The 22,277-nt window shown below is 43.1% G+C and overlaps 1 protein-coding gene across 1 annotated transcript in view; it reads left to right on the top strand.

Annotated features, from left to right (window-relative positions):
* The window catches only part of LOC126095192 (tetraspanin-2A), a 306,747-nt gene that overhangs the window by 271,203 nt on the left and 13,267 nt on the right, over positions 1 to 22,277 (top strand). Inside the window, exon 2 of the mRNA XM_049909926.1 lies at positions 16,306 to 16,482. Within this exon, the coding sequence (XP_049765883.1) occupies positions 16,306 to 16,482 (177 nt within the window). The remainder of the gene's footprint in view (positions 1 to 16,305; positions 16,483 to 22,277) is intronic.

Genomic DNA, 22,277 nt, shown 5'->3' with positions numbered 1-22,277 from the left:
CAGAAGGGATAGATAACATTCTATCGGAATTTCTAAAATCATTGGGGGAAGTGGCAACAAAACGACTATTCACGTTGGTGTGTAGAATATATGAGTCTGGCGATATACCATCTGACTTTTGGAAAAGCATCATCCACACAATTCCGAAGACGGCAAGAGCTGACAAGTGCGAGAATTATCGCACAATCAGCTTAACAGCTCATGCATCGAAGCTGCTTACAAGAATAATATACAGAAGAATGGAAAAGAAAATTGAGAATGCGTTAGGTGACGATCAGTTTGGCTTTAGAAAAAGTAAAGGGACGAGAGAGGCAATTCTGATGTTACAGCTAATAATGGAAGCAAGGCTAAAGAAAAATCAAGACAATTTCATAGGATTTGTCGACCTGGAAAAAGCGTTCGACAATATAAAATGGTGCAAGCGGGTCGAGATTCTGAAAAAAGTAGGGGTAAGCTATAGGGAGAGACGGGTCATATACAATATGTACAACAACCAAGAGGGAAAATTAGAGTGGACGATCAAGAACGAAGTGCTCGTATTGAGAAGGGTGTAAGACAAGGCTGTAGCCTTTCGCCCCTACTCTTCAATCTGTACATCGAGGAAGCAATGATGGAAATAAAAGAAAGGTTCAGGAGTGGAATTAAAATACAAGGTGAAAGGATATCAATGATACGATTCGCTGATGACATTGCTATCCTGAGTGAAATTGAAGAAGAATTAAATGATCTGCTGAACGGAATTAACAGTCTAATGAGTACACAGTATGGTTTGAGAGTAAATCGGAGAAAGACGAAGGTAATGAGAAGTAGTAGAAATGAGAACAGCGAGAAACTTAACATCAGGATTGATGGTCATGAAGTCAATGAAGTTAAGGAATTCTGCTACCTAGGCAGTAAAATAACCAATGACGGACGGAGCAAGGAGGACATCAAAAGCAGACTCGCTATGGCAAAAAAGGCGTTTCTGGCCAAGAGAAGTCTACTAATATCAAATACCGGCCTTGATTTGAGGAAGAAATTTCTGAGGATGTACGTCTGGAGTACAGCATTGTATGGTAGTGAAACATGGACTGTGGGAAAACCGGAACAGAAGAGAATCGAAGCATTTGAGATGTGGTGCTATAGACGAATGTTGAAAATTAGGTGGACTAATAAGGTAAGGAATGAGGAGGTTCTACGCAGAATCGGAGAGGAAAGGAATATGTGGAAAACACTGATAAGGAGAAGGGACAGGATGATAGGACATCTGCTAGGACATGAGGGAATAACCTCCATGGTACTAGAGGGAGCTGTAGAGGGCAAAAACTGTAGAGGAAGACAGAGATTGGAATACGTCAAGCAAATAATTGAGGACGTAGGTTGCAAGTGCTACTCTGAGATGAAGAGGTTAGCACAGGAAAGGAATTCGTGGCGGGCCGCATCAAACCAGTCAGTAGACTAATGACCAAAAAAAAAAAAAAAGAGGCACTTAGCGAGGAGGCGTATAAAAATCTTAGTCGAGAAAAGAGATTGGCGATAGACGTCAGGTCTCATGATTCCAGAGGATGTGGGTATCGGGATTATTAGACTTCACAGAACATCCGGTGGTGGTGGCATCTTAGGGGTATATTTATCTCCATCTCGGTAACGTTAAGTCCCCGAAGATTCTATAAAACTCTATTGGTCGTCCATCAAGTCCTCGCTTGGCGAGCGCATCAGTGATGTTCAAATGTTCAGATGTGTGTGAATTTCTAAGGGACCAAACTGCTAAGGTCATCAGTCCATAGACTTACACACTAACTTCTCCTAAGAACACCACACACACCCATGCCCGAGGAAGAACTGGAACGTCCGGCGGGAGGGTCCGTGCAGTCGTGACATGGCGCCTCACAACGCGCTGCCACTCCGCGCGGTTCATCAGTGATGTCTTCAGTGGAGATGTTATCTACAAGCGAATCCGCCGCTTGGCCATAAAGGGTGCGATGGATATCTGTAAGTGCCTCAACTATAGGGTCTTCTTCACGATAGAATTTACTATAGTGAGCTTCGAAGCGTGTGGCGAATCAAAAGAACGGATCAGTGCTTGTCGACGCCATCTGAGACCTGCGACAACAAGATGCATTGAGGGTGCCTCCCTGCTGCCGCTGTCGTGGCATCGTGCTCGGACAACTACGAATCGGCGTCGAAAAGAACCAAAATTTTAGCTTTGACGCGCTGAATCTCTGCCTGACGTTCCGTGGATGGCGGGTGCTCCTTAAAGGTACTGGATGATCATGTAGAAAATCCTATCATGTCTCGGTGCCATTTCATTTATTTCTTTGTTGTTCAAATGTTCAAATGTGTGTGTAATCTTATGGGACTTAACTGCTAAGGTCATCAGTCCCTAAGCTTACACACTACTTAACCTAAATTACCCTAAGGGCAAACACACACACCGGCGCCCGAGGGAGGACTCGAACCTCCGCCGGGACCAGCCGCACAGTCCATGACTGTAGCGCCTTAAACCGCTCGGCTAATCCCGCGCCACTTATTTCTTTAAATATTGGACCAGTGCGTGGCGTTGGGTTGGATTTACACTATGTACCCACCACAGAAGAATGGAAGAGTAAGGTGCGAAGCGTCTTTCGCAAGATTTCCGTGTGGTCGTCACCATTCTTCGACATTCCTGTAAATAGAAAACGTTAAGTTACCACTGCGCCTTATTGTATGATGTCGGAGGTCGATCGTTCACACATGAACAACATGGTCTGAGATGGTCGAAAGCTCCCTTTCTACGTTCAGGACGTCCAAAGCGAGCGGGAAGGTCACGTAGACGCATTCAAAAATAGCTGAAATGGCTCTGAGCACTATGGGACATAACATCTGAGGTCATCAGTCCTCTATAACTTACAACTACTTAAACCTAACTAACCTAAGGACATCACACACATCCATGCCCGAAGCAGCATTCGAACCTGCGACCGTAGCAGCAGCGCGGTTGCGGACTAAAGCGTCTAGAACCTCTCGGTCACAGCGGCCGACCGCGCTGAGGACGTTAACAGTTCCGTCTACTCCGCTTCGCAGCCGAAAGCCAACTGTAAAGGTTAAAATAACTTTATTCAATAATACTATGACTTACAATATGTGATTTCGACATTGTAAGTTGCAGGATGATATTTTTCAGACAGGCACCAAAATCATAAATTAAAACGGCATCTATTACATCGAATGAATGCAGTTTTTCAAGTGCACAGAGATTCTTCAGAGTTTCTAATAAAGATCGTTGAGATTTTGAAAAAAATTCTCTTTCTTACGACAATTTACATACAAGGCATCTGTAACACAAGGTTTTCGGAAATATCGGTGCCGAAATTTAGTGATGTATTGTTGAACTTAGTGTAACAGCAACCTCACGAGAAGGAATTTCTCGTTCGTTGTCAATCAAATATGAACAAGTATGAAGGCGCTTGCACATATAATTAAAAGCCACGTAATATATCTTATAACAATAAAAATTAGTAGGTAGCGAAATAACATTGGAGGTACAGTAAACGTTTATGCAAATGCATGTTTTTCATCAAGCACTGAGGTGACAAAACTCACGGGGTAGAGATATGCAGTATACAAGCGGCCATAGTATCACGTACACAAGGTGTGAAAGGACAATGGATTGGCGGAGCTCTCAGTTGTAATCAAATGACTCATGTGAATATGCTCCCGACGTGATTATGGTCGCACGACGGAAATTTGCAGACTTTGAACGCGGAATGGTAGTTGGAGCTAGACGCATGGAACATTCGATTTTGGAAATCGTTAGGAAATTCAATATTCCGAGATCCACAGTGGGTCGACGATATCAAATTTCAGGCATTACTTCACACCACTGAGAACGCAGTGGCCGACGACTGTCACTGAACGACCGAAGGCAGCGCCGCTCTGTAGACTTGTCAGTAATAACAGACAAGCAAACCCGTGTGATATGACCGCAGAAATCAATGTCGAACGTACGACTTACGCATCCGTTAGGACAGTGCACCGAAATATGGCTTTAATGGGCTATAGGAGGAGAAGACCAACGCGCGTGCCTTTGCTAACAGCATGACGACGCCTGTAGCGCCTCTCCTGGGCTCGTTACCATGTCGGTAGGACTCTAGACGACTGGAAAACTGTGGACTGCTCATATAAGTCCCGATTACCAGTTGGTGAAAGCTGATGGTAGATTTCGAGTGTGACGCAGACTCCACGAAGCCATGGACCCAAGTAGTCTACAAGGCACTGTGCAAGCTGGTGGTGGCCCCATAATGGTGTGGGCTGTGTTTACAAGAAATGGAAGTCAACCGATCATTGACTGGCAATGGTCATGTTCGATTACATGGAGGCCATTTGCAGCGATTCATGATCTCAAACATGTCAACGTGCAACAACTGCTCGCGATTGGTTTGAAGAACGTTCCAGACTATTCGAGTGAGTGACTACGTCACCCAGATCGCCCGTCATGAATCTCATCGAAAGTATATGGGACATAATCGAGTGGTCAGTTCGTGCACAAAATCTTGCATCGGCTACGCTTTTGCAACTGTAAAGGCACTATGACTCAATATTTCCGCAGGGAACTTGTAAAGACTTTTTGAGTACATGCCATGCCGAGTTGAGGGCAAAAGGTGGTCCGAAACGATATTAGGAGTTGTCCAATGACCTCAGTGTATTACTTTTCAGATGTAGTATGTACTAAATCATATGACTAGGCGTATTGTTCCAAAAATGTAAAGTAAAGAAGAAAAAAGTGAGTGGTCCCAGCGTAGCGATCCACCTACTACGAGGCTTGAACGCAACCACATGAGCGCCTACAGATAGTGGTCACGGTCGCAAAGCACGGGTACGCTGTTTCGCACAGAACTTTTCTTCTAATTTTCTCGACATCGTGTAACTAGTATGGCTTGTTACTTGCATATAATGTTGTCGTACCTGACAGCGGTTTGAAGGAATTCCGTGAGCCGAACGACGTGGCCTCCACTTGTGGTAATACCTGTTATACCGGAGACAAGGTAGCCCCTGAGGCCCGGCAACACCACTGGTTGTCTGTGCTCAAAGGCGTACCCAAAAGCTGCATGGTAAACACCGGCTATTTACACACAAGATAATGGAAACAGACACTCCGAGCACTACTTCCTGCAGGGGGAGCTCGAACTACGGTCTGCAGGAAATATCAGTACGCCGAAATCTGATTGGCTGGAGACAGCTATTTACGGGCTAGAACCAGGCCCGAAGTTCGACATTTTAGTGCAGTCTTCCTAGTGATTGTTAAGTGTTGTGCGTCTTTTCCGAACGGACATCATGCTGTCGCAGAGTGTGATTCTTTTTTATATGTGTTGCGAACAGAATTCAGACTGTCGCCGTGTTTTTTTAATTGCCTGTCTACTTTTTCCCTCTCTGCTTCCTGTTATTATCATCGCCCACCATTAGTTTTATGTTTTAATATCCCACAATTTTCCGCCGTTTTTACATTTTACGTCACCGTGATATCGCCTGTTTTTATTGTTTCTTATCTTCTTATTTTTTAAAAATTCTATAGGCTGAAAAGCGGCGTACTCAGCTGCTGCCAGCCCGCCCCCTTTGGGGGGAATCGAAATCCAATAAAGGAAAAAAAATCCCGAAGTTCAGTTCACGCTGGATGCCTACCTCGTGTACTGCAACCGTCGAAGATTACGTCTTCGTCTCGGAATTGGACTGTTACTAGTGTGAGAGTGTGTTACCACGAACCTTTGTGGAAAATAAAAAGTGAACTTTTGTTTGCCTCATTTAGGAGACTTTTTTCTTTATTGTTACCTTTGGGTTGCGTCATCAACCTTGTGAACTTAGATCAGTAAAAGTTGTGTTGTGAAAAATTGCGAATTCTCAGTCACAACAATACCCTTGTAAAAATAAAAAATAAAGCAGATTAGAGAATTATTTGACGCGTCTTTAAATGGTGTTCGATATCATATACAGCAAATAATACTGCACGGTTTATACAATCCACAAGACATATATAGTCCAGTACTGTACAAAATTGTAATATTCTAAGATGAACTTTAAGTTCTCATTCGGTAAGTCATTTCCTGTACATCGTTTCGAGCACCACTCACAAACGTGTCATATGTTACTATCTTCCCATAATCTGTTAAACACTGTCCAGTCACTTTTATGTGTCCACCTGTGAAAAGCCTCGGTAATCACCTTTTGCAGCAGGAAGACAGTCAGTGAAGACATGTTGAATCCAGTGCCGTGGCCACTTCCGCTAGGTTTTTCGACTTAGGATCCATGGGGCGAACAGCCCGAGTGAGATGGACCCACACATTCTAGGTTACATTTAAACCCGGGAAGTTTGGTGGCCAGCGGAGTACAGTAAACTAATCATGGTACTGTTCGAACTACGTTCGTACGCTCTGACGCGTGTCATGTTGCATTGACCTGCTGGTAGATGCCCTCATGCCGGAGGAAATCAGACTGCATTTCTGGGCTGAAATGGTCGCCGAGGACAGATACATACTTGTGGTAATCCATTGTGCCTTCCAGAATTACGAGATCACCCGTAATGATCCCTCGATTGTTGCAGGCTATTTGCTTTCAGACGCTTCTCGCCATACACGCCTACTGTCACCTGTCTGATGGAGCATTAAACGTGATTCGTCACCTGTCGCCATTCAGTGAACCACCAGTTCCGAGACTGGCGTGTAAATTCCAGCGTTATTCGCCTATGAACAGCGATCTACATGAGTACATGAACCGCGCACAAACTGAGGGAGTCTATACACAGCAATGTTCGCCGAACGGTCATTGAGAAGACATTGTAAGCCCCTTGGTTCATTTGGGTGGTCTGGTATTCAACGGCTCAACGTCTATTCGCCCGTACACGTCTCCGCGACTGCAGTTTTCACGTTTCACCTATGGCCTGTGACGCATCACACAGTTGTCACGTCGCCGGTTTTGGAAAGTGCCATTTTGCCATGAATGGTATATTGTAAACATGGCGCTACGCGAACAGTTTAAACACTTAGCCATTTCTGAAAAGCTTCCACACTAGGTCCAAGGGCCAATGATCATGCTCTGTAAGGCATCAGATAAATGGCCCTGTTTCCGCATAAGGACCACGACTGCACTGTTTTCCACGTCTCCCCGACACGCTTTACATACCTTCTAGTGCTAGTGCTGCCACCTTCCGTCTGTGAATCGTTATTGCACGTCGAAATCGACCTATGCGGTGTGACTGGGCATTGTATTTCTTAATTTTAGACAAATTATTTCACGAAACATTTGATCATTTTTCAAAACTACCTTTCATTCAAAATTTGTTGTTGAGAGTAAAAGTCAGGTGAATATAACTTTTATGCGAAAATACTTAGATGTTTAAAAGATGAATTTTTAGGTCCTTAGTTCACATAGCTATCAGATGCTGTTTGTGAAATGTTTCAGTTTTCCCTCAAATCACTGATTATGTTTTTCTTAATAACCCTCATTAATTTCAAGTAATTAACCGTTTTTGGTTAGCTACACATTAAGATGGTCAGTTTGATAACCCATTTGGCCATGTTGCACTCTTCGATTGGGTATGAAAATTAGGAAAAATGGTTTCCTCGAATCACTAATTAAATTTTTCCTAATTATTCTGATTATTTTTCAACATTTAAAGCTGTTTTTGCATAAATTAACTTCACCTTAGTCAGTTTGACTCCCCATTTTCCCAATTTCCACCCTTATTTTGGCTATGAAAATTCGGCTTAGAGTTATCCTCAAATCTCTAAATAACGTCTTCATTAATTTCCCTGATCAATCACAAAAAATTGTTCAAATGGCTCTAAGCGCTATGGGACTTAACATATGAAGTCATCAGTCCCCTAGAACTTACAACTACTTAAACCTAACTAACCTAAGGACTTCACACACATCCATCCCCGAGGCAGCATTCGAACCTGCGACTGCAGCAGGAGCGCGGTTCCGGACTGAAGCGCCTGAACCGCTCGGCCACAACGGCCGGTGATCAATCACATTCAAGCCCTTTTTTTAGCTAGATCTCACAGTGATAAAAAATCCATTGTGTACTTTCTAGAGAAACTTGTTTTCGCTCCACCAAACATTTCACGAGAAATGTGTGAAGCAAATTTTGATTACCTACAACTATAGTTGCTGCGCGATGTAGCCGCGCGGTGTGGGGCGCCTTGCCACGGTCCGTGCGGCTCCCCCCTGTCGGAGGTTCGAGTCCTCCCTCGTGCATGGGTGCGTGTGTTGTCCCTAGTGTAAGTTAGTTTAAGTTAGCTTAAGTAGTACGTAAGCTTAGGGACCGATGACTTCAGCAGTTTGGTCCCAGAAGACCTTACCACAAATTTCCAAAATTTGCAAACTATAATCCGTTAAAAATTACGTGATAGTTGATCTTAAGTGACCTATGATTGTACTGCGGCCGGGGACACGTTTTGCAGCCCTGAATCTAATCTCATATCCTAAGTCAACCACAACCTCGTAATGTGTGATGTATCCAAGAAAGCATTAGTCAACAGTCTACGGCAGAACTAAGATCATTATTACTTCGTTCACGGTTAATACAGCTAACCTCTACCAGCAAACTCAAGACAGGAAAAGCTCAGTTTCAGCGCTAACAGCAAACTAATTTCTTGCTATCATTGGTTACCTCGAACTATCCTCTCCCTGGTAAAACTAGCTGCGCTTTAGCACAACCAATGAGTGGTCCTCGGTTGCAAATTATAGAGGTCACAGGCAGATTCCAGACGAAAAAGAATGATGGCAGAAAAGTAATAACACATAGAAAAATCAATACGATGATGAAAATTGCAAGAAATTAGAATTAAAAAATATTGAAACCATTTAACTGAATAAAAATGCTAATCAAACGCTTTTGATTAGATTTAGAAATTCAACAGAAATTTTCGATAGTTCACGAGGTCCGAATCCATGACCTTCGCCATTACAGCTTGATTCGGTAACCATAACGCTGAACTACAACAGTGAAGTACATTGTTGTATGTTTGACTGTGATCACCCATTCCCAGTGAAGATTTGCAGCATTAAAAACGCAATGTCGTGCGAAGGTTATCTAACGTAAGCCGATCTCTGTGACTGTGATAACGGCATATGTAACGCTGAGTCACCTCTCATGCGGAAATATCGAGTAGTGTTCAGTTAGTGCTGTGTGCGAAACGTGTTTCATTAGCATCGTTTTGTGTGTCTGTATGTGTATGTAGTGTGCTTAGTATGTATGATGAAACAAAAGTGCCAGACCAACGATTCGGGGTCCAAACACAAGAAAGAATGTCAGACAAGGAATTGGAATTGAAGAGACCAGTTGTTGTGGCAATTTGGCGAACGATTCGGCTGTGACGTTGAGCGCTCTGATTGGAGTAAACCAGCTCCAACGCGTGAAGTATGAACGACCAAGTAATTTTAATCAGATTGACTTTCTTGTAAATATGTTGTTACGAAGATATGAACAGCAACATGTCCCTTTTTTACGTAGCACTCTGTATTCATTATTCGGTAATCCACTTCTTCTCAATACCCCTTCAACAAGTATCGCAGTGTACCATACACGTAAACATTATATTATTGAAAACTACAGAGGTTGATATCCTGATAGGAGCCCTACTACATGTACCCGTACTCTAAATATGAGAACTTTATTACAGTTCTGTTCTGCTAACTTACATTCTCCGTTGGTGGACTCTGTGATCCACAAACCTTCAACCGCACACGATGGCTGAATAACCGGTGCTCGTTTTCCTTGGATTTTCATTCGTTTACTGTCAACTCCGGCAAGCGGACGAGTTCCGTTACCTCCAGTATCCGTACTGTGTGTAGTACGGGAGAGACAAAGTTAATTTTGTGTTACGTTTTTAATAACGTCATGTTTGTGTAAACGACAGACCGTGATGGGCTGCATACGGATATAAATATTTTCAACATTTCGCGGTCCTGTCAACAACTGTATAAATATTAATTTTAATTTTAAAAACCAACAGTCTCAGTTGCATAGCTTACCTAGATTTACCTAGGTTTCAGCCGGGATAACCCAACCTTCATCAGAATGAAAGTAACTACAGTTTGTCCATAGTGGACATCGTCAAGCTTAAACTACAAACCCATAAATTATCTTCAGACTGTAAAAACTTATCTGAAATTGCCTCGGCCCCACTTTCTGTAACTCATAACGATATCTTCATCATGAAGCTTAATCAGGCACGTGCATTAGTTGATTTTGAATTGACTCTACGCTAATATACTAATCTTGAGTAATGACCATCTATTTTATGTGTCCCGTATTGCCGAATGTTACAGATTAGATGTAGACTTGTTCATAAGTTCGACCATTTATGTGCCAAGTCAGTATGATGTTTATGCGTTGTAACCATAGCTAAGCAAATAGCAAATGCTTGACATTTACGTCTCAAAAAATTTTTGGGCCTAGTCATAATAATGACGACGTTGGCTTTATATTATCCTTCCCATTCCTAAGTTCTATTTAGGTGATTAAACTTCATACTTCAGCACAAAATTTTCCTAGACAGGCCATACGTTGTAAGCACGTGATGTCTTCTTCATATCATGACCAACGAATACTTCATAAATGTTTAGGACATTCGACCTAAGTAGGTTCTTCACAGGATAACGTATACACCCTTTTCCTCAGCTGTAACTTTCTTTTATTTCACTTTACTAGTAAATTCAAAGTCATGAGTTAGGTTCGCGTCTTGTCCAAACAAGTACCCATCACACAGTTTATGCGCAGGTGCAAGGTATTGTGTCGGCCTTGGCGGGCCTCATGACGCTTCGGTCATTTCCAGTACAGCACTCGTGGCTGCCGCATCGCGGTTGCGAATTGGGGCCGAGGCAGATTCAGATAAGTTCATACAGTCTGGCGATAATTAATGGATTTGTAGTTTTTGCTTGACAAATGGTAGTTACTTTCATTCTGAAGAAGGTTGGGTTATCCCGACTGAAACCTAGGTAAGTCTAGGTAAACTGTGCAACTGAGGCTGTTGGTTTTTAAAACTAAAATAAAAGCATACGGATATGTTTGTTGACGAATAGTTGGCTGTAATGGTGAGACCGCACTGGGCGGAAGTGCACTGCAGTAGAGCGCTGCGGCGCGACGCGACCAAATATTATTTGTATGATATCGGATGAGACAGAGCCCAATACGCGGCAGCGGAGTTATATGGTAGGAACATAGCGTATGAATACCTACAAATTACATGTTTTTAGAACGAGGTCGCCCAGTGGTTAGCACACTGGACCCGCATTCGGGAGGACGACGATTCAAACCTGCCGCTCTGATTTAAGTTTTCCGTGATTTCCATGATTCGCTCCAGGCGACACGGCCGACTTCCTTCCCTATCCCTCCCTAATCAAGTGGGACCGATGACCTTGCTTCTTTGACTCTTCCCTCAAATCAACCAACCGACCAACATGTTTTCAAATTGTGAAACGGACGATTAGGTCTGTATTTTTTAGTACCTGCATCTACATCTACATCCATACTCTGCAAGCCACCTGACGGTGTGTGGCTGAGGATACCTTGAGTACCTCTATTGGTTCTTCCTTCTATTCCAGCCTCGTATTGTTCGTGGAAAGAAAGATTGTCAGTATGCCTCTGTGTGGGCTCTAATCTCTCTGATTTTATCCTCATGGTCTCTTCGCGAGATATACCTAGGAGGGAGCAATATGCTGCTTGACTCCTCGGTGAAGGTATGTTCTCTAAACTTCAACAAAAGCCCGTACCGAGGTACCGAGCGTCTCTCTTGCAGAGTCTTCACTGGAGGTTATCTATCATCTCCGTAACGCTTTCGCGATTACTAAATGATCCTGTAACGAAGTGCGCTGCTCTCCGTTCGACCTACGTGCCTATTATTAGATATTTTTACTACTGATTTTCTCTTCAACGACATACCCCGTTTACCAAGTCGCTTTTCCTCACCAAACTACTATGCTTGTAATTGAAATAATCTTTGAAAGTATCCCGTGTCAGGACAGCGTTGTTTAAGAAACTGGCTGCTATATGAGAAATGTCTCGTAATTCAAAAAATGGTTCAAATGGCTCTGAGCAGTATGGGATTTAGCTTCTGAGGTCATCAGTCCCCTAGAACTTAGAACTACTTAAACCTAACTAACCTAAGGACATCACACACTCCCATGCCCGATCCAGGATTCGAACCTGCGACCGTAGCGGTCGTGTGGTTCAGGCTGTAGTGCCTAGAACCGCTCGGCCACTCCGGCCGGCTGTCTCGTAATTGTATTACTTCAAACAACACTGTGTAGCTTCTGAGAAAGTTGTGCAAGACACAAGTGACAAAAATCACGTTACCTGCATGTTCCATACTGAGATAGATCTTGCGATGGTAAACCCTAAATTTTTGGCTCAGTATTCCAAGAGCGTTTTCTGAAACTCTTCGCGCGTTGTTATGTATGTAACCGTATACTTTTTTCGATTGGTCGTCTAATTGTATGTGGATAAGGTCTCATCGTCTCTAAGAATCACGAGAGACAATCGAATTCTGAGGCCTGGTAATTCGTTTGGGACTGGTATATTCAAGTATTTGTAACCAGTTTTGTTTTTAAAACTGATCATGAAGAAATCCACACATCGCTATTCTTTCTAAGGTCGCTAAAGTTGGCATATATGAAGTCATAGTCTTCTCCCTCGCTTACCAAAGAAGGTATTATGACATCCATGGCACTTTCGTCCACTTTGCTTAGAAGTTGCCGATCATTTTACATACAGTTCTTGCTACGTATTGTCGCGCTGCTGCAGTTCAAATGCGGTGTACTGAATAGAGCCGTGTCGTGCTGCGCCCCTCCGGTGCAATGCAGTTCCACTCACAATGGAAGCTCCCCATCGCAGCCTCCTCAGCGGATAGCCCTTCAAAATCCTAGCACATATCAACTATATGCTGAACTTCGAAAAAAGAAGCAAAATAGAAATACTGAACGTTCCAAGCTCAAGATGTACATCGAGCGACTTGAATCTGTCACGGCGTCGTGGTTATGTGCTCACGGTACTGAACACCGAAGTCTCCATCGTGCAACTTTTTTTTTCTCCAGAAAATTACGAACTATCCGTCCTGTCATTGATGCATCTGTTCGCTGTATTCAAATCTGTGTCCGTGTCGCGGTGCAACGTTCGTTTGCTACAGTGAGGAGTGAGGAGTGAGGAAGCGACCTCCATATACGTACGTACCTCCTATTCGTTCTGAACAAGTACCACACGTAATGACACATGCATTCCGTTTTGTAAGTTTTGCTGCTTGAATTCCTTTGTTGTAACTTAATTCACAACCGTTTATTTGTTGTTTTCATTTGTATGAGAGGTCTATGAAGCATCTCTCCTGCTCTCACTATTTATCACATTTACTTGCGATAATATGTTCTTACTACATGACGACTCACATATTACAACCAATGTATAGTATGAGAATTGCCAAGAGTAGAGAAGGAGAACAGACACATCAATGACCGAACGGGAAGATCATAATTTTGTGAAAAAAAAAAATTGCGCACGATGGAGATTTAAGTCTGGATCTCCCACTTTGCAGTTCAACACCGAAACCACACAACAACTACACCACGGCTCTGGAGTTTCGTTCCATGTTACACATCTTGAGCTTGGACCGTTCGCTGTATCTGTTATGCTTCTTTTTTCACTGTTCAGTACACCTTCTTCAACTGTTCATGCTTGATCTGAGTTCAGACTTTGACGGCCTATCCTCTAGGCCATTTTACCACAAAATCTGACGGCAGGGGGGCTGGGGACTCCCTTGTCAGTCTAGTCTTACCATAATGCACATCGTATGTGGGGTCAACGAATGAGCAGCGACACTAAGACGCTATGCTGACCGATTCCCGCAGTGACGGCAGCACATCACAGTACTTGTGCATCTTAGGATTATTACAGTATTCTGTGTGTTACAAAATGGCTCTGAGCACTATGCGACTTAACTTCTGAGGTCATCAGTCGCCTAGAACTCAGAACTAATTAAACCTAACTAACCTAAGGACATCACACATAACCATGCCCGAGGCAGGATTCGAACCTGCGACCGTAGCGATCGCTCGGTTCCAGACTGTAGCGCCTAGAACCGCACGGCCACTCTGCCCGGGATATGTGTTACATGTTGTACGTTTAGAGTGATACTCTAATCTTTTACAGCTGAAATTTCTTTCAAGTTGGAACAGAAATTCATTGTCTAGATTCATTTGATGTTTTTATGATCCATTTTGGTATGTAATATTTTGTTCACGTAGGCTATATTTTATCAGTTTCAACATGTAGCAGTTTAGGTGCTTTTTAACATTTTTCATTGAGTTACAGTACTCCACAAACAACGTAAAGTAAACATCTTACATTAGAGAGATTCTATACTGAGAGATTGACAAACACTGCTACAGAGGCCACTTTTCGTATGAACTGCGACGTACCGTACAAGGGGACAATAGTGGAGTGCAATGTCTTTTGGAATACGTCTGTCACTCATACAGAAACACAGGGTGATATTACGAAAAATCTGCTGTAGCGGTTTTCAAACTCTTCGTTTGTTGAGAGACTAATAACATATCTTATTAGTGATATTTATCTCCACGAAGTTAATATAATGAAGGTAAATACTATTTTTCCACCATGTATTCAGCTCTGAATCTTGTTTTGGACGGAAATGAGATCCCTATTTCAAAATTTGTAGGATTGTTTTACCTGTAAAGTGACTAAAGTTAAAATTAAAACTGAGTACCCCTTACAAGATAAAATCGTAGGCAGTCACCAATCTCTGAAGGCCAACGCGTGTTTGAAGAGGGTAACTTCTGAAATCCTATAATATTAAACTATTTTGAAATAACGAAATAAAAGATACTCTATAGTAAGAAATCTGACTCTAACCCACAATAAATATTTAAATAATGACATTAACCTAGACAATAAATATGTAGGTGTAGTACATGATGAGACTATATAATATTGCTAAGGGTATTTGTTCAGCAAAACATTTTCTGTTTACAACCAACACTATCAAAGCAACCAATTAAAAATGCGAAAAAAGTGTGCCAACGATTTACCAGCACCAACGGTTGGCAGCAATGTTGAAATCGACTCAAAGTACGGTCTCGTGAATCGTAATAAAACTAAGATTGAAACTATACGTTGCCAGCAAGGGCTGACAGTTTAGGCTTCAAAAAGCGTGATGGCCGTGTATACGATATTGAAAAGAATTTTTCGTTTCGAAAAATTAGTATACTATAACACTTGGTAGAGCGAATGGTTTTTGCAGGAACAAACTAAGTCAGTTACCTGAAACGTTCAGAGTCGCTGTGAGTAAACTAAAAAAGCAAATAATTATTGTGACATGTCTCTGTCACAACCGTCGCCTAATAGGTTCTTTTTGTGTAAAGGAAATTCGTAAAGTATATAGGGAAGTACGGACAGAAAGATCTGATAGTCAAGAGCAAAGTTAATAAAAATTACACTTCTGAACCTACCTATTATATACGTAATTGCTTCTTCCATGCACTGATTACACAACAAGTGTGAAAGACTACAACACCGTCATACATCCGTTTTACTCCGAGGACTTCGTTCTTGCAATCTTATTTTTCCTACCTGGATCCTATAAATACTGAATAATACCCAACTTTCGCTACAGGTTATTCCGGGAAATTAGCACATAAACTTTACACCAGGGATTCCCAAAGTGGTCGATATCGATCCCTTGGGGTCGATATCGGTTTCCTAGGGGTCGACATGAACGAAAACTGATTTTGGGGGTCTACGAGGTCTAAAAATCGACCCCCATTAAATTAACACAAGTTCTTATTTAAAACTTTCAAGATAGGTAGGTACTGTATTGTTTATGTTATGTTACGTGTACTAAGAATAATTAATATTTTAGTAGGAAATAGCATTGTTGTAGTAATGTAAAGTCTCAAGTTCGTACAAGATGAAAAACTCGGCAAGTCTGTGGACAAGTTTGTGCATTATGAATAAGGGGGTTGATCTTAAAAGTAGGTAATTTGGCCATGGGGGTCTGAGGTAACAGTTCATTTTGGAAAAGGGGTCACTTGTCCAAAATAGTTTGGGGAACCCTGCTTTACATTGTTGACCGATTTTTGTCGATAGACCGATTCTACGAAGTGGTTTTCGTTTTTCTGCGGTCATGCGTCCATTATCAACGGCAACGACATAAATGACTCTCTGCTGCCTTTACCTTTCCCGAAACCAAACTTAATATAGTCACCTAAGACATCCTCACCCAAGATATTTCATATCCAAATGCGAACGGTCCTGCTGACGGCGGCCTGTTTGGTGTGTTGCAGTTCATCGCCACGCAGGTGCTCGGTTTCATCCTGGGCATGGCGGGCTCGGCCGTGTTGCTGGACTTCAGCACCATCAACTCCCAGATAGAGCCGCTCATCCGGCAGGCCATGCGGTCGCTCATCGCCGACTCCAACAACCCCAGGAGCGCTTCCACGCTGCACATGATCCAGGAAAACGTGAGTACACACAGACACTTGCTGAAGCTGACATTTTTCTAAATTCCAGTTTAAAGGGAGCCGATCATGGATTATCACAAAATATTAATTCGGATCAAGCTGTACTCCGAACCCCGGACTACGTTAAAGTTAGATTGAATTTTCTTTTAATGAGCCGTGCTGCGGCTACATCTACATCTACATTTATACTCCGCAAGCCACCCAACGGTGTGTGGCGGAGGGCACTCTACGTGCCACTGTCATTACCTCCCTTTCCTGTTCCAGTCGCGTATGGTTCGCGGGAAGAACGACTGTCTGAAAGCCTCCGTGCGCGCTCTAATCTCTCTAATTTTACATTCGTGATCTCCTCGGGAGGTATAAGTAGGGGGAAGCAATATATTCGATACCTCATCCAGAAACGCACCCTCTCGAAACCTGGCGAGCAAGCTACACCGCGATGCAGAGCGCCTCTCTTGCAGAGTCTGCCACTTGAGTTTGTTAAACATCTCCGTAACGCTATCACGGTTACCAAATAACCCTGTGACGAAACGCGCCGCTCTTCTTTGGATCTTCTCTATCTCCTCCGTCAACCCGATCTGGTACGGATCCCACACTGATGCGCAATACTCAAGTATAGGTCGAACGAGTATTTTGTAAGCCACCTCCTTTGTTGATGGACTACATTTTCTAAGGACTCTCCCAATGAATCTCAACCTGGTACCCGCCTTACCAACAATTAATTTTATATGGTCATTCCACTTCAAATCGTTCCGCACGCATACTCCCAGATATTTTACAGAAGTAACTGCTACCAGTGTTTGTTCTGCTGTCATATAATCATACAATAAAGGATCCTTCTTTCTATGTATTCGCAATACATTACATTTGTCTATGTTAAGGGTCAGTTGCCACTCCCTGCACCAAGTGCCTATCCGCTGCAGATCTTCCTGCATTTCGCTACAATTTTCTAATGCTGAAACTTCTCTGTATATTACAGCATCATCCGCGAAAAGCCGCATGGAACTTCCGACACTATCTACTAGGTCATTTATATATATTGTGAAAAGCAATGGTCCCATAACACTCCCCTGTGACACGCCAGAGGTTACTTTAACGTCTGTAGACGTCTCTCCATTGATAACAACATGCTGTGTTCTGTTTGCTAAAACTCTTCAATCCAGCCACACAGCTGGTCTGATATTCCGTAGGCTCTTACTTTGTTTATCAGGCGACAGTGCGGAACTGTATCGAACGCCTTCCGGAAGTCAAGGAAAATAGCATCTACCTGGGAGCCTGTATCTAATATTTTCTGGGTCTCATGAACAAATACAGCGAGTTGGGTCTCACACGATCGCTGTTTCCGGTATCCATGTTGATTCCTACATAATAGATTCTGGGTTTCCAAAAACGACATGATACTCGAGCAAAAAACATGTTCTAAAATTCTACAACTGATCGACGTCAGAGATATAGGTCTATAGTTTTGCGCATCTGCTCGACGGCCCTTCTTGAAGACTGGGACTACCTGTGCTCTTTTCCAATCATTTGGAACCTTCCGTTCCTCTAGAGACTTGCGGTTGGAAGGGGGGCAAGTTCTTTCGCGTACTCTGTGTAGAATCGAATTGGTATCCCGTCAGGTACAGTGGACTTTCCTCTGTTGAGTGATTCCAGTTGCTTTTCTATTCCTTGGACACTTATTTCGATGTCAGCCATTTTTTCGTTTGTGCGAGGATTTAGACAAGGAACTGCAGTGCGGTCTTCCTCTGTGAAACAGCTTTGAAAAAAGGTGTATAGTATTTCAGCTTTACGCGTGTCATCCTCTGTTTCAATGCCTTCATCATCCCGGAGTGTCTGGATATGCTGTTTCGATCCTCTTACTGATTTAATGTAAGACAAGAACTTCCTAGGATTTTCTGTCAAGTCGGTACCTAGTATTTTACTTTCGAATTCACTGAACGCTTCACGCATAGCCCTCCTTACGCTAACTTTGACATTGTTTAGCTTCTGTTTGAGAGGTTTTGGCTGCGTTTAAACTTTGAGTGAAGCTCTCTTGGCTTTCGCAGTAGTTTGCTAACTGTGTTGTTGTACCACGGTTGGTTTTTCCCGTCTCTCACAGTTTTACTCGGCACGTACCTGTCTAAAACGCATTTTACGATTGCCCTGAACTTTTTCCATAAACACTCAACATTGCCAGTGTCGGAACATAAATTTTCGTTTTGATCTGTTAGGTAGTCTGAAATCTGCCTTCTATTACTCTTGCTAAACAGATAAACCTTCCTCCCTTTTTTATATTCCTATTTACTTCCATATTCAGGGATGCTCCAACGGCCTTATGATCACTGATTCCCTGTTCTGCGCTTACAGAGTCGAAAAGTTCGGGTCTGTTTGTTATCAGTAGGTCCAAGATGTTATCTCCACGAGTCGGTTCTCTGTTGAATTGCTCGAGGTAATTTTCGGATATTGCACTCAGTATAATGTCACTCGATGCTCTGTCCCTACCACCCGTCCTAAACATCTAAATGTCCCAGTCTATATCTGGTAAATTGAAATCTCCACCTAAGACTATAACATGCTGAGAAAATTTATGTGAAATGTATTCCAAATTTTCTCTCAGTTGTTGTGCCACTAATGCTGCTGAGTCGGGAGGTCGGTAAAAGGAGCCGTGTTTAGCTTTCTGCCAGACCGTATCGTTTAGTTGGCATGGTTGTCTTCTTCTCGTGTTCACTGGCACCACTCGGTTTCGTAAGCGTTGCCTCGCCGTTAGTGGCAGCAGCAGTGCTTATCGATATGTAGTTCTACTGCCCTGTCTTTGGGGCGACCTCGTGCTTCTTCCGTGTGGTTTGAGTGTGGTATTCGGTTGGGGAGGCAGAGCGACAACGCGCCGAGACGGCTGGGGGCGTGTATGCACTGCCTCATCAAATGGCTCTGAGCACTATGGGACTTAACATCTATGGTCATCAGTCCCCTAGAACTTAGAACTACTTAAACCTAACTAACCTAAGGACAGCACACAACACCCAGCCATCACGAGGCAGAGAAAATCCCTGACCCCGCCGGGAATCGAACCCGGGAACCCGGGCGTGGGAAGCGAGAACGCTACCGCACGACCACGAGATGCGGGCGCTGCCTCATCGAAGAGGGTTGTGATCACGAGGGTGCACGACCTCGTCGGAACCGGATCCTGCTAATTTGAGTGCGTTTTCAATTCGCGTAGAGAAACCTTTGTGAAATTTCCCGATTCTCCTGTGACTGTGGTTTTATTGTATTGTGGTTTTGGGCCACAGGTTTAACTCAACGTACTCTTTGGGCGAGGTGACAGTTGTGTTTGTTGGTTGGTTGGCGATTCTTCTACCTTGGTGGTAGTCATTCCTTGTTGTTTCGGGCGCTCTAAGGACAGTATTCTGCGGGCGGAATCCAGACTGTCGGTTCCGGCTTTGGCGTAATTTTACATCTTTGCATGGGTTTGTTGGACGTAAGGTAGCCTCACCAAGATTATCATTAGTCGCTCGTTACACTGCCAATAGACTGAGTTACTATCTTGTGATCAGAATGCAACTCTTGTCTTCCTTTCTCCTCGCGTGTTTTTGGCGTGACCTACTCAGAGGTCGATTCCTGGAGCACCGTCTGTCAGTGGCCCTTGTGTATTATTTTATTAGTGTGTTATTAAGTTACCATCATTTGCCTCACCTGTTTGGGGATCTGTTGTTTCTTTTTATAATTAACTTTTGCCATCCCATTAGCTGTTTGACAGTATATTTGTTAAATTATTTCATAATTGCCATTTTGGCATTAAAGACCTTCAGCCATGATAGTGGTTACTTGCCTTAAAAAATTCTAATTGCGTCCACATTGGGTTGTTTTCAGAAATTATTTGCTGTCTGTATTTTATGTATTTGTTAAATTTGAAATAATTGCCATTATTCGCGTTAAAGGCCTTCAGCCGTAATTGTGGTTACTTGCCTTAAAAGTCTGATTGCGACCTCACTGGCTTGTTTTAAAAAATTATTTATTAAAATAAATGAGTGAAATTGCAAAGCAAACCAATAGTAATTAATTCGGGCTCCGTCCACAATCGTAACCCAATCCTGCCTCTCTTAATGACCAGGTTTCACTCATGTTGAGAAATGACTAAGAGGGATCTGTACTAATTCCTAAAAAATCTCTCTGTAGCAAGATCGCAAAAAACTTGTTTTCGACAACCGGTTTCGAGAGACTTTGCTGTCATATCCTGGTCTGTAACGTAGAGCATAAACATGGGAAATACCTCCTATGATGATTTATGATGTAATATTTGAGGAAAATGTTCTTTGTGCAAGACTAAAAGAAACGGAACTGGAGACTACATTTACATACCTTGAAAAATTTTTGCTGGCAGACGTGTTCTTAGGCTTTTTGTTGTAGCCTATATTGTGATTTTATCCCTCCTCGCACCAATACGGGCTCTTCAGGTAGGGGACTATACATACTTAAGCGCTGACATATACAGGGTGTTACAAAAAGGTACGGCCAAACTTTCAGGAAACATTCCTCACACACAAAGAAAGAAAATATGTTATGTTGTGGTTGGCAGGAGAGCCAACACCGTGTTACTAGAGGAGGCCGAAATGCAGTTCATGCAGGCTGGCGTGAGGTCTGGAACAGGACAAGGAAATTAGAATTTAGAAAAACGGACGTAGCTGGTGGAATACTTAACTTTTTATCCATTAATGATGAACGTCGCTCCTGACGGTACATGATTCACAATATCAATAGTAACTGAATATGGCGCCTTGCTAGGTCGTAGCAAATGACGTAGCTGAAGGCTATGCTAAACTATCGTCTCGGCAAATAAGAGCGTATTTAGTCAGTGAACCATCGCTAGCAAAGTCGGCTGTACAACTGGGGCGAGTGCTAGGAAGTCTCTCTAGACCTGCCGTGTGGCGGCGCTCGATCTGTAATCACTGATAGTGGCGACACGCGGATCCGACGTCTACTACCGGACCGCTGCCGATTTAAAGGCTACCACCTAGCAAGTGTGGTGTCTGGCGGTGACACCACATGTTATGTGGACATGTGTCCGGAAACGCTTACTTTCTATGTTAGAGCTCATTTTATTACTTCTCTTCAAATCACATTAATCATGGAATGGAAACACACAGCAACAGAACGTACCAGCGTGACTTCAAACATTTTGTTACAGGAAATGTTCAAAATGTCCTCCGTTAGCGAGGATACATGCATCCACCCTCCGTCGTATGGAATCCCTGAGGCGCTGATGCAGCCCTGGAGAATGGCGTATTGTATCACAGCCGCCCACAATACGAGCACGAAGAGTCTCTTCATTTGGTACCGGGGTTGCGTAGACAAGAGCTTTCAAATGCCCCCATAAATGAGAGGCAAGAGGATTGAGGTCAGGAGAGCGTGGAGGCCATGTAATTGGTCCGCCTCTACCAATCCATCGGTCACCGAATCTGTTGTTGAGAAGCGTACGAACACTTCGACTGAAATGTGCAGGAACTCCATCGTGCATGAACCACATGTTGTGTCGTACTTGTAAAGGCACATGTCCTAGCAGCACAGGTAGAGTATCCCGTATGAAATCATGATAACGTGCTCCATTGAGAGTAGGTGGAAGAACATGGGGCCCAATCAAGACGTCACCAACAATGCCTGCCCAAACGTTCACAGAAAATCTGTGTTGATGACGTGATTGCATAATTGCGTGCGGATTCTCGTCAGCCCACACACGGTGATTGTGAAAATTTACAATTTGATCACGTTGGAATGAAGCCTCATCCGTAAAGAGAACTTTTGCACTGAAATGAGGACTGGCACAT

This window comes from Schistocerca cancellata, chromosome 8 (assembly GCF_023864275.1).
Source record: "Schistocerca cancellata isolate TAMUIC-IGC-003103 chromosome 8, iqSchCanc2.1, whole genome shotgun sequence".
In the NCBI taxonomy this organism is placed as follows: domain Eukaryota; kingdom Metazoa; phylum Arthropoda; class Insecta; order Orthoptera; family Acrididae; genus Schistocerca; species Schistocerca cancellata.
The sequence above is the reverse complement of the archived record's forward strand: the minus strand, read 5'-3'. Positions and strand labels throughout refer to the sequence as shown.